The 11,551-nt window shown below is 43.0% G+C and overlaps 1 protein-coding gene across 1 annotated transcript; it reads right to left on the reverse strand.

Moving 5' to 3' along the window:
- Positions 1-1,074: 1,074 nt before the first annotated feature.
- Positions 1,075-10,329, reverse strand: slc13a2 (solute carrier family 13 member 2). Its single transcript, XM_030438429.1, has 12 exons — positions 10,052-10,329; positions 8,268-8,396; positions 7,672-7,808; positions 7,325-7,581; positions 7,068-7,242; positions 6,853-6,975; positions 4,831-5,034; positions 4,622-4,722; positions 4,350-4,465; positions 3,168-3,329; positions 2,945-3,082; positions 1,075-2,619 (listed from the first exon to the last, which is right to left on the reverse strand). The coding sequence occupies exons 1-12, from the start codon at positions 10,160-10,162 to the stop codon at positions 2,488-2,490; spliced, it is 1,785 nt and encodes a 594-aa protein (XP_030294289.1). The 5' UTR covers positions 10,163-10,329; the 3' UTR covers positions 1,075-2,487.
- Positions 10,330-11,551: the final 1,222 nt, after the last annotated feature.

An 11,551-nucleotide genomic window follows, 5' to 3' on the forward strand; every position in this document is an offset into this window, starting at 1 on the left:
GTAGGGTAGGAGTTATAAAAACAAGAGACAGTTCTCATATAACTTCCGTGTGTTGAGTAAGATCATAAAACATTCCAGTGACATGTTCATTATCAATATATAGACGTCTCATATTGCTCTTTTATTGACTTGCAGACTTATTTCTTGTCCGTAAGGCACTCTTAATGCAAAAATCCAATTTGCTCGGAAGTTTTTACGCCGCGGTTCTGATCTGTACGAGTCATCTTGAAACAATTGAGGACAAACAATGTTCAGACATACGCAGTTCCGCGTTCCAAGTTGTGGTCGAGTTAGCCGAGCACACGCGCAGGAAGCAGCTAGCCGCGCCGCGCTAACGTACAACTATTATATTTTTATGTTGTAGTAATAATAAAGCAAACAATATGTTTTATTTTCATTATTTGATTTAAATTTCACAAACCTCAGGTTGTGTTGGGATGCTGGACCGCCGTGTTAGCATCATTTAGGCTAAATTAGAAAGTGGTGTAGCTTTCTGAAGGTGTTGCCTAAATTAAATGGCTTAAAATGGCAAATTGTTGTTTTTACAGATGTTTAATTTTGTGTGTATTAAATAAAAGAGATATGAAATGGTGATTTGTGAACTTGCTGTGCTAATATCAGGCCTGTATATCATAATGGTGCGTGCTTTAAACATACGGCAGCAGTTATGGAAGCTAGCTGCGCCACGCTAACGTACAACTATCATATTTTCATGTTGTAGTAATAATAAAGCAAACAATATGTTTTATTGTCATTATTTGATTTAAATTTCACAAACCTCAGGTTGCGTTGGGATGCTGGACCGCCGTGTTAGCATCATTTAGGCTAAATAAGAAAGTTGTGTAGCTGTCTGAAGGTGTTGCCTAAATTAAATGGCTTAAAATGGCAAATTGTTGTTTTTACAGATGTTTTATTTTGTGTGTATTAGACAAAAGACATATGAAATGGTGATTTGTGAACTTGCTGTGCTAATTTAAACATACGGCAGCAGTTATGGAAGCTAGCCGCGCCGTGCTAAAGTAGCCTAGAAGAACTCTGACTGTCCGTGTCGTGGGAAACAAAGCAGACGCTCAGTCACTGTTCACATGATGATGCTTTATTGTCAGAATACTTACAGCTCTGCTACATAAACACAAAAAGCAACGTGGGGAAAACACTCTGCGGGGACGTTCTGTATCTTCACCTGTAATCCCCGCAGGAGAATCTGACCTCACTGCTCCTCGGTATCCTGTTGGCAGCTTCTTATCTCAAAGTTATTCTTCAACCAGCCTTTACATCTGCACTCACTGTACACAGTGCTCGTAACACCTTCCTGCTATTGATCTGTGCGCTTTCAGAGCTTTAATTTGGAACATTTTTTCACCTGCACTTTGTGTGCAGGGGTGCATCTGTTAAAGGAGCACTTCAACATTTTGGGAAACGATCCTCATGTCTGTTCATTCATTGTGCAGCTTGAGCTTGAAGTTGTTAGCTTAGCTTAGCATAAAGGCTGGAAACATGAGAGCACAGTCGGCCTGGCTCTGTTTTCTTTGTTGGTTTACCTTTGGACAAAGCGCGGCTTGACTTTTCTCCTTGTTTCCAGTCTTTATTGCTTTAATCTTTACCGTACAGCGAAGAAGCCTACCTCCTAAAATGTCAAACTGTTCCTTTATTATATTTCACCTGTGTTCATCGAGGCAGCGTGTTACAATTAAAGATGAACATTTTTCCCTCCACGATATATAGAACAAATCACAAGATAAAAAGTATAAAGTCGACGCTCGTTCGGGGTAAAAACAGTGTGACGAAACAAAAAACACCAAACAAAAAAAGAGGTACGGTCCAAAAAAAAAGGACCACAGTAATAAGTTAAATTAACTGATACAATTAATTGAACGTCAGCTCATTAACATATTCTCTACAAACACAACATCACTCAGAATAATCACATTATTTCAAACAATCACTCGCTGTGCTGCATCATTTGTTACTGATAAATAGATTATGATCACATTCAGGGAAACGTGTACAAGGAAATGACCTCATTGTTTTTCTAATGAACACCTTTTCTTTTTTTGTTTTCTTCCGTCACTGGAATGACACCAGGAAGTAGTGAACGCTAAAAGGGGAGTCTGTTTAATTACACAGCTTGTTGTCCGATAGATTATTTTGGCTCTTTAACTTTTAATTTTGTTAATAAATCTCCTGTAACTTTTCATTCGCTCCCCGTCTTTCTGCTACAGCTCCTGAGATTTAAAGTGACTTCTTCTCTCCTTTTAAAGGCCCTGAACAACGTTTTTATCCGTCGGCTTCTTCACATGATGGGATCCGATATTTTCCTCCAAAGTTTGAAAAAGTTCTGCTTATTTCACTCAAGATATATTTTTGTATTCGTGTTCTCTTCCACACAGTCCTGATGAAATGCGTAAGCTGAGGTTTTGACTGTTAAATATTGGGTTGTACTGTAGAGGAATATTTTACTCCATCGCTTATTCTGTCTGCCGTCACTCAGGGTTTGGTGCTAGTCGTGTTGGCCCAGTCGGGGAAGTTGCCCATGTCGAACATGGCGTATCCCCAAGTGTTGATGCCTAAATTGATGGTCAAAATCCCGATGATGTTCAGCATGAAGCCGGTTCTCACCTGGAGGAACAGACGGACACATTTATATACACATATCACACAGTTTACTATAAATTGATGCATCTACAGGCGAGTTAGAACAGTTTGCAACAGTCTCCGGTAACCTCTGTTGTGATTCTTTAAAGATGTGCAAATCTTCAAAATGCTCATGTGGAGCACTTACTAACATATTTTATGTTGCAGAACAAAACGTGAAACTCTCTTTAGAGCGAATGAGGGAACTAGAGGTGCAAAAATATTCATTTTCAGATTATAAGACTCAAGATGCAGCTGCTTTAATCTCCACATAACTCCGGTGTGTTGGAGGTTTATTTGATCAACGTACCATATCGATGACTTTGAGGTTTCCGAACGAGAAGGCGATGGCGTTGGGAGGTGTGGCCACGGGCAGCATGAAGGCCAGAGACGCGGCGATGGTGCAGGGCAGCATCACATACAGAGGGTGGATCCGAATAGCTTGGGCCTGCAAAACACAACACAGTTACATACGGTGAGAAGCTGTGTGTGTTACCTGAACGCAATACGCCAATGTCTTGAGTTCTGCTCACCATTGAGCCCAGAATGGGCAGGAACAGGGTGGTGGTGGCTGTGTTGCTGGAGCACTCGGTGAACGTCGCCACCAGCATGCTGAGAAGGATCGAGATGGCGAAGGGAGGGATTTTCTCTAGAGGGGCCAACATCTCTCCCAACCACACGGACAGACCCGACTCCTGCAGACAAAAGTTACAAGCAGAAATGTTAATGTCTAATAGACTTCCTGACCTATGTTCCCAGAGCTCAGAAAGTTATCTTACATCATCATGAATCGATATAAAAGAGTCTTTAAGGGATATTCCGGTGTAAGTTTAATCCATGGTCTAAATCACTGTGAAACTGTGTTAGACTCCCTCTCGAGAGATCAAGTTAGCAAACCGCTAATTTATGGAGTTTTATCAACCTCAGAAACGACCGCACGACAACAATACACTGCAGTAAATGGATCCAAATATAAACCGCCACCAAAAAGCCACAAATAATGCTCAGAACAGCACCAAACTTCAGCAACAGTACAAATAGGGTCTCAGCACATAGTCCGGGGCATCTAACCTCCGCTAGCTTAGCTGGATTTCTATTGTGAAGCTAAAAACAGATTTCAACTCTCCTCCATCAGCTTCCGGGTCGGGGAAGTCCCGACGCGACGATTACCGAGTGCGGTTAGAAATGCTCAATTCCGTTCTTTTCCCTGTCCGCTCTCGATAATAACTGTTATAAACTGGCAGGTAAGACACATATGAACTTTGATTGCTTTTCCATGGAGTCATAATCATACATTTTCATCCATGAGCCGCGGAACTCTACTGCACTCGGTAATCGACTCGTCGGGACTTCCCGTCAACAGGAAGCTGCTGCAGAAGAGTGGTAAATTTAGTCAGCTTTTCAGTAGAAATCCAGCTAAGCTAGCGGAGGTTAGATGCCCCGGACTATGTGCTGAGACCCTATTTGTACTGTTGCTGAAGTTTGGTGCTGTTCTGAGCATTATTTGTGGCTTTTTGGTGGCGGTTTATATTTGGATCCATTTACTGCAGTGTATTGTTGTCGTGCGGTCGTTTCTGAGGTCGATAAAACTCCGTAAATTAGCGGTCTGCTAACTTGATCTCTCGAGAGGGAGTCTAACACAGTTTCACAGTGATTTAGACCATGGATTATATTTACACCGGAATATCCCTTTAATGGGGGAACAAAGTGTTTACCTCACTGCCTTTGGCCAGAGCGAAGCCTCCTCCCAGCAGCAGGATGATGTTCCAGGGCATCCGCTCATGAACCACCTGCCAGTTCAGCAGCGGTTTGGGATACTTCACCTTCTTACCTGTAAAACCGACATGAAGCGTGAACACGGAGCAGTAATTAGTTTTAAAGAGCAGCGTCATTTCCACTGGGTAATCATCACCCAGCGCTCTGATGAGATGAAATTTAGGTCACACGAACATCATTAACGCGCTGAGACAAACTGTGATCACTTCACCTGCTTCGTTGAAACCGTAGCCGCCAAACCTTGGCATCCGGGAGGGGACGACGAAGAAGAGCATCGACATGAAGATGGCCGTGGTTCCATCAGACACAAACCTGAGAGGCACAAGATCACATCGTTCAACCCAACTCAGTGAAACGCAGCAGATATGCAGACAAACATTGATGTAAAACTGCAAAAAGGAAAGACAGCTGAAGACTCACCCGTCTGGGAAGAGCACTGTTGCCCAGCCGGGTATGAAGCCCGGCTCCCTGGTGAACCACAGGCCCACCAGCAGGGCGAAGATGATCAGCACCGCTATCTCAGCAAACTTCATTCGGCCCAGCTTCCTGTACTCCTCCCTCATCACCGCGTACGCCTCCCTGTCTCTTTCGGATTTCCCGCCACAGCCGAACGTGTGTTTGAAGCTGAAGAGAAAAAGTGGAGGTGGTTCAACAAAACAAAACCGAGGAGCTGTGTCAGGATTTATAAGTGAGCTGGTTAAACTTGGATTTACAGCTTTTTTAAAAACAGTGGTAAATAGTTGTGTTGAAGTCTTGACTACTACTGACTGTCCTACTTTAAAGATATCACTCGCCTGATAACAGCAGCAAAAATAAATAGTAGCCAGGGTTTGACCCTGACAACAGATCGTCCTCTTTTACTGCACCATAAAACTTATCTTTTCTTAAGTTTAAGGGTCAGCAAAATGATCGGAAACAAGTGAAGCTGGTGCACAAAGCAGCGTAATGAAACCCGAACACATAGCACAGGCTGCCAGTGAAACTGTAACTACTGTTGTGAGGTTATAGAACCGCTCACTGCAGAAATCTGACTGATCATAGTTATTACCAATACCGTTAACCTCAGCTCCAGTGTCAGTCAGCCATGAGTTAGCCCCAGAGGAAACGAAAATTGGAAAAGAGATCTCAGTAGTGTCTCATTCATTTCTCCTAAACAACTATGAGATCTGTGTGAGACCAAAGTGAGGCTGCGGCTGATTTCTCCTGTTTCTCAATTGTTTCTCCTGAGAAACAAGTGCAGAAAATCTCAACTTGGGCTCCCTGTAAGTTTCAAAGGAGATCTCATCAAGCTCTCAATGAAGTTTCAGAATGTCTCCCCAGTGCTGGAAAGGAGCAAGGTTTAAGTGGTAAAGTCTCAAGTCTCACCTGTTGCTCCTAAGGAATTTTAGGAGAAACAAATGAGAAATGTTTGAGACCAAAAAAGACAACAACGAGACTGAAATGAGAACTCTCATTGAGCTCCTTTACGGCTCCATAGTCATAAAGGAGCAAGCTTTGAGCAGTAAAATGTTCCTCTGGGGCTAGCTGTTTTCATAACGCACCAGATTAGTTTATTACACGATCTGGACACTCGGAGCCAGAAAGCCAAGTATGAATCAGGAATACAAGAAAACAAAGAGCCTCTGATTAATGCAATAATTGTTGTTTCTTTAATCTGCAGAAAGCCTGAAAAAAATTGTACTAAAATAATACAAATTCAGCCATTATCTACATTTCCTAGTCCACTAAACATTTGTGGAGCTTATCAGTGAGACGGTGTTGCAGTAAACTGGGGCCACAAAACATAAAATGGATCCAAACAGCTCGGCTGATTTAATTAAAGTCTCCAGAAGCTCCAAGATCGCAATTTGATCTGAAACTACATTATTTACACCCCTGTTAAACTATTTTTTGGATCTTGGGACTCCTGGAGACTTGGATCATGATGTAGAAGCTGTACAAAGCCAAGTAATGTTTTAAAAATTATATTTTAAAACAAATCTCCAGCTACTTCAGTTTTTTAGGAGAATGATGCATTGCTGTTTTGCTGTGAAGCTCCAGAACTGTTCTGTGGACTACGAGGCTTCAGCCGACTTTCCATCAGCGTGTTAGTGAGTCAGCAACAAATCTATTTTAATTCATTTTAATCCTCTAACCAAGTTAGTGCGCCGAGCCAGGGAATATATCACACAGTATATGCAGGAATTAGTGAGCTTTAGTGATGCTAGTAGTTGGCCAGGATGGATGTTTTGCCTTTTTGTGCTAAGCTAAGCTAACAGGCTGTATCGTCATGTTCTCAGTCAACTCTCTGTCAGGGGGCAATATTTACAAATTTACCAAAATGTTGGAGAAATTTAAGGTGAGGTGTGTTTGCTGCTTAACCTTTTAAGGGTCACTAAGAAAAAATGTTCCTGATAAATCTAAAAACATTTCACACAGTGAAAGTGGCACAAAATATCTTACTTGAAGCCCAGGAAAATAATCTGGAGCCAGAACCAGGTCAGTATCAGCATCAGCACCATGTTGGGGAAAGCAAAGCCGAACCAGCTGGCGAAGTTGATCACACCACCGTTGTCGGGGAAGAGCCTTCAGGAAAGATGGAAAGACGGAGGGATGAGATAACGAAAGGGAGGATGAACATCTGGAATAATACACCGCTGGGTTTATTTGTGCCGTACTGGTCGATTTGGCCCTTGAGGATGAGGTTCGGTGTCGTTCCGGTGAGCGTGGCGGTGCCTCCGATGCTGGCAGAGTAGCACACGCTCAGACTCATCCCTTTGGTCAGGAGGTCGTACTTCGCCTCTGTCGCTCTTCTCCTGAGCTCCTGAGACTCTGGAGTCCACTGGTGTTCATCTGGAAACATTCAGTAAGCTGGTGTTACTGGAAAAGTCAAAAAGACGATAAACCGATTCATCTAGCTGACATGTTTACTTACAGACTCGTTCCTCAGGCTGGGCTTTGGTCTTTGGCTGTTTCTCTTCTGTTAGTTCGTGTTTAGTTTCTCTGTTTTCAAGCTCGAATCCGTGGTTGTCCGCGGCTGCAGCTTCGAAATCGCGCGTGTCCGCCCGGGCCTCCGTGTCTCTCAGCTGCTGCAGCACGGCGTTGGCGATGGGCAGCATCATAGCCGTGGTGGCCGTGTTGCTGATCCACATGGACAGGAAGGCCGAGACGACCATGAACCCCATCATTAACCTGCGGGAGGACAGAGATCGTGAGCAGAACAGTAGTGGAGGTGATCGGCTGTGGCGTACACAGGCGTGCTGCGTCTCGAGGGTTTCTTACAGGGAGGGACGAACGCCGACCAGCAGCAGAACTCGGAGAGCGATGCGCTTGTGAAGGTTCCAGTGCTCCACCGCGATGGCCACCAGCAGGCCGCCAATGAACAGCATGTTAGAGTCCTTCAGATACTCGATGCTGACCTGAAACAGATCACAGAGTCATAAATACAAAGGTGGCAAGTGACATGTGAACCCGCGGCTCCACACAGCGGTAACGTATCATCACATGTTTATGAGCAATAAAGCTAAAACGCAGGGATCAGCAGATCTGCAGTATGTCCTTAAAAGAACTGGCTGAAAGGTCAAACCAACACAAAGAAACGTTCTCGTTCTGTTGGGCTTCATGCGGTTCTGGTCTCATGGTGTCTTTTAGCTTTTCCTCTTCGTCGTTGGGGCCAAGCGAAGACAGATGTGAGATGGAGTCAGGAAGCCTAAGCAGCAAATCCAGCTGCATTTAACTTTCCTTTTCATTTAACGTTTCCCTTTTTGATTGTTTGTTGACGTTGGACACAGCGAGGCCTTCCTGTCACGCTGTCAAGGGCGACTCACGACAAACAACTCGAGGAACGCTGAGAATGAGAAAATAAATAATAACTGTACCTTGTCGGCCTTCATGATGCCCATCATCGGGAAGAGTATGACCGGCAGGAGGGCGGTGACAGCCAGAGGCATACACTCTGTGCACCAGTACAGAGCCATGAGGATGATCGCGTAGCCACATCTCGCTTCCTGGAAACACACACACGATTCTCTAAACGGTAGCTAACAAACTTCACATTGTCAGTGCAGCATTTTGTCGTTTTACTTCTAAAATATGCTGAAATGTTCAAAGATCCTTGTGTTGTTACAGAAGCAGACACACACACACACACACACACACACACACACAGTAAAGTACATAAAGCGTTTCATGTTCCTGTCTTATCTCTGCCGTCTCTTTAAAAGGCAATAAGGTTTTATACACACAGATAGCAGTTAGCTTGATCATAAAACAAACAGTTTGTCGAGCTCTTGTCTCACAAGATAATTCTTTATGAGTCCTCAGTAAAAAAAAAAAATCCTTTTTCACAAAGAACCAACACAAAACTCGCTTAACTCAGCAGGTCGCGCCCTTCGAGCGAGCTGGGGTCGGGAAAGGGTTAGCCTAGCTTAGCATTAAGACTGGAAACAGCTAGCCTGGCTTGAATCCATCTACCAGCACCTCGAAAGCTCACTAATTTAGTTTCACACATTGTTTTATGATTGTTTTGTTAATCTCTGTGTAAAAATGTGGTTTATTCCAGCTTCTAACAAGGTTTGTCAGCCAATAGCATGAAGCTGTTTTATCAGATATCTGATACGTGGATGTTTGTGTGTCGTCTGCGATCAATAGTCTTTGTAGTTTCCAGTTTGTGGGAAAAAATAATGTAGGAATGTCTGAGCGATAGCAATGCAAACGTTAGCTGATGTTAGCAACCTTATTGTTTGCAAGCCGTTGCAAAGTTAACGTCTGCCAGCTAGTGTTAGCAACGTTAGCTTGTGCACAATCAGGGGCAGATGACTTGAAGGAATGCTGTGGACACAAATTAAGAATTAATTGCCGGGAACACCGGAGATAACTCGCCTCGCTTTGCATCGTGGTCTTTCAGGGTTCCTATGTGGTCTTAAATCAGCTGTACATTGTGCGTCATTACCTCATCTCTGCCTCCAAACCATCATTAAGTAACGAAGCCTGCAGTCCAACAATCAAGGTGAGTAAATCAACGTGTCAGTAGCTAAGCTTGTCAAGTCGCAGCACTAAAAAACACATAATAGGTGACCTGAAGTGTTTCCAGTGATCACTTCAGGAATTTGGCTCTACAGACTTTATCTTTCTTTGTTCCTAACGAGAGAGAAGTCCCATCGACACACGAGCTGCAGAATAAACGCATGAATGAATAAAATATTAAATTCACTCCCACCCAAATGTAATTCTACATTTCTATACGTAGACTTCAACTGGAAAAACAGTCTGATTCTGTGATATTAAGGGTCAGTTTTATGGTTTCAAAGCCTAAACGTGTCAATAAGTCATCGTGGCAGTGGAAGGTTTCTTTAAATCTGTCCCTCGATCTGTACCGACATGGAAAAACTGTTTGGAAGGAAAGTTGGCAGCTTAACTGAAGAGGCAGTTATCAAAACCTCAGAACAAATATTTGTTGTGCATGTGAAACCACATGTGCTTCTGTCGCCGTCGTCACTGAGTGTCGACACGCAGGACGGTCTCAGCCGGTCGTGATGAATGTTTCAGTGATGTATCAAAAAGCAGAATAGGAAACAAATACATTGAGACGCACCTGTGATGTTCTGTCAGTCAAGACACACATGAATTAGGTTTAGTTAGACAAAAAGTTACAAACACTCACCGGTGAAGGGAGAACGATCGGCAGAGGAAGGAGTATGATCGGAGTGAGGAAGATGATGAAGTAGTTTCTGTGGTACCACAGCCATCTCAGAACACTACGCAGGAGTCTCATGGCAAAAAGTGACAAAAAACACAAAACTGAAAACTGTCCCAAACTCTCTCAGGTAACAACCCGGCCGTGTGAAGAAAAGACAAACGGGTAGAGATGAAGTGAAGCTGAGAGGAAGCAGGATGTTCTCCACTGAGAAACCCTGATGTAATGAGACTAAAATGACTGCTATCTGCTATATTGTGGCAAAAAAATCAAACATTAACTCAACAGCGAAGAGATCACAAGAGGCTGATAAAGCTGTTGGGAAAGAGATGGTAGGGTAACAGTGGGAATAAGGAGGTGGAGGGATTGACAGGTGAGGAGAAAGGTGGCAGGTTTATCATCTACAGGAGAGCTGCTCGCTCAGGTTTAATCAAAGGTCAGGTGTGTGTGTGCATGTGCAGGCTGAGCCACAAGGTGGGCGGATCGATCCAAATATTGATAGTATCGATACTAAGGTGAGTATTGGTATCGGATCGATACTAGCGTGATGAGATCGATATTTTTGTTGTACTTTCTCTTCTATAAATTCAGCAAAGCATTCGTATTTCTTTAGAATTTGTGTGAGCGCAGCGCTCCTCTTCACTTCTCTCACTCAGGTTTCACTGTAACTGGAACTCAAAAATATATACTTATATTGATAAAGAGCCTACCTCAAACCTGAAGTTTGAATATGGCAGAATATAATAACACTTTTGTGTATCTGTTGAAGGAACATCAGTATTTCTATTTAGGCTACATGCAGATAGGTTATAGATTTAATTAAGTTAAATATAATTTTCTTATTTGGCTAAAATCTTTGTCTTGTGTTTTATCTTTATCATAATCATGGTCAACTAATTAAAGGCAAAAGTACTAAATCACTCAATGTTCAGGAATTTTCAAGTAAAAAGTATCAGTATCGGTATCGGTATCGGCAATACTGGCCCAGTAATTACTTGGTATCAGATCGATACCACAATTTGCAGTATCGCCAACCCCTAGTGTGCAGCTCTGGACTGAAGATCTACTTCCAACAGGAGATCAAACAGATTCTGTATTGTAAGTCAGAAGTTTCTCCTTAAATCTTAAACTGAATGTTTAATCTATAAATGCTTTCACCACTGCAGCGTTACTCCGGTACGACCGCTACTTTATGACTGATTAAATGTTAAGATACTGCTGAGAAACACTGAGTCAGACTGATGGTTTTATTACTCTTCCCAAGTTTTAAGTGTGTGCCATTAGAGTGTGAGTGAATCCTAAAACCCAGACATCAGTGATAAATGTTTGCACCCTCATCTCCGACTTTATCACATCATTCAGACTCAAACACTTAAAGTGCCGACAGAGTACGATGAGTGTAATTAAACAGACTTCTCTGGCAGTGTTTGCTACTTCCTGGTGTAATTTGGTGTGACACGATAAAAA

The sequence above is a fragment of the Sparus aurata genome, chromosome 13, assembly GCF_900880675.1.
Source record: "Sparus aurata chromosome 13, fSpaAur1.1, whole genome shotgun sequence".
Classification (NCBI taxonomy): domain Eukaryota; kingdom Metazoa; phylum Chordata; class Actinopteri; order Spariformes; family Sparidae; genus Sparus; species Sparus aurata.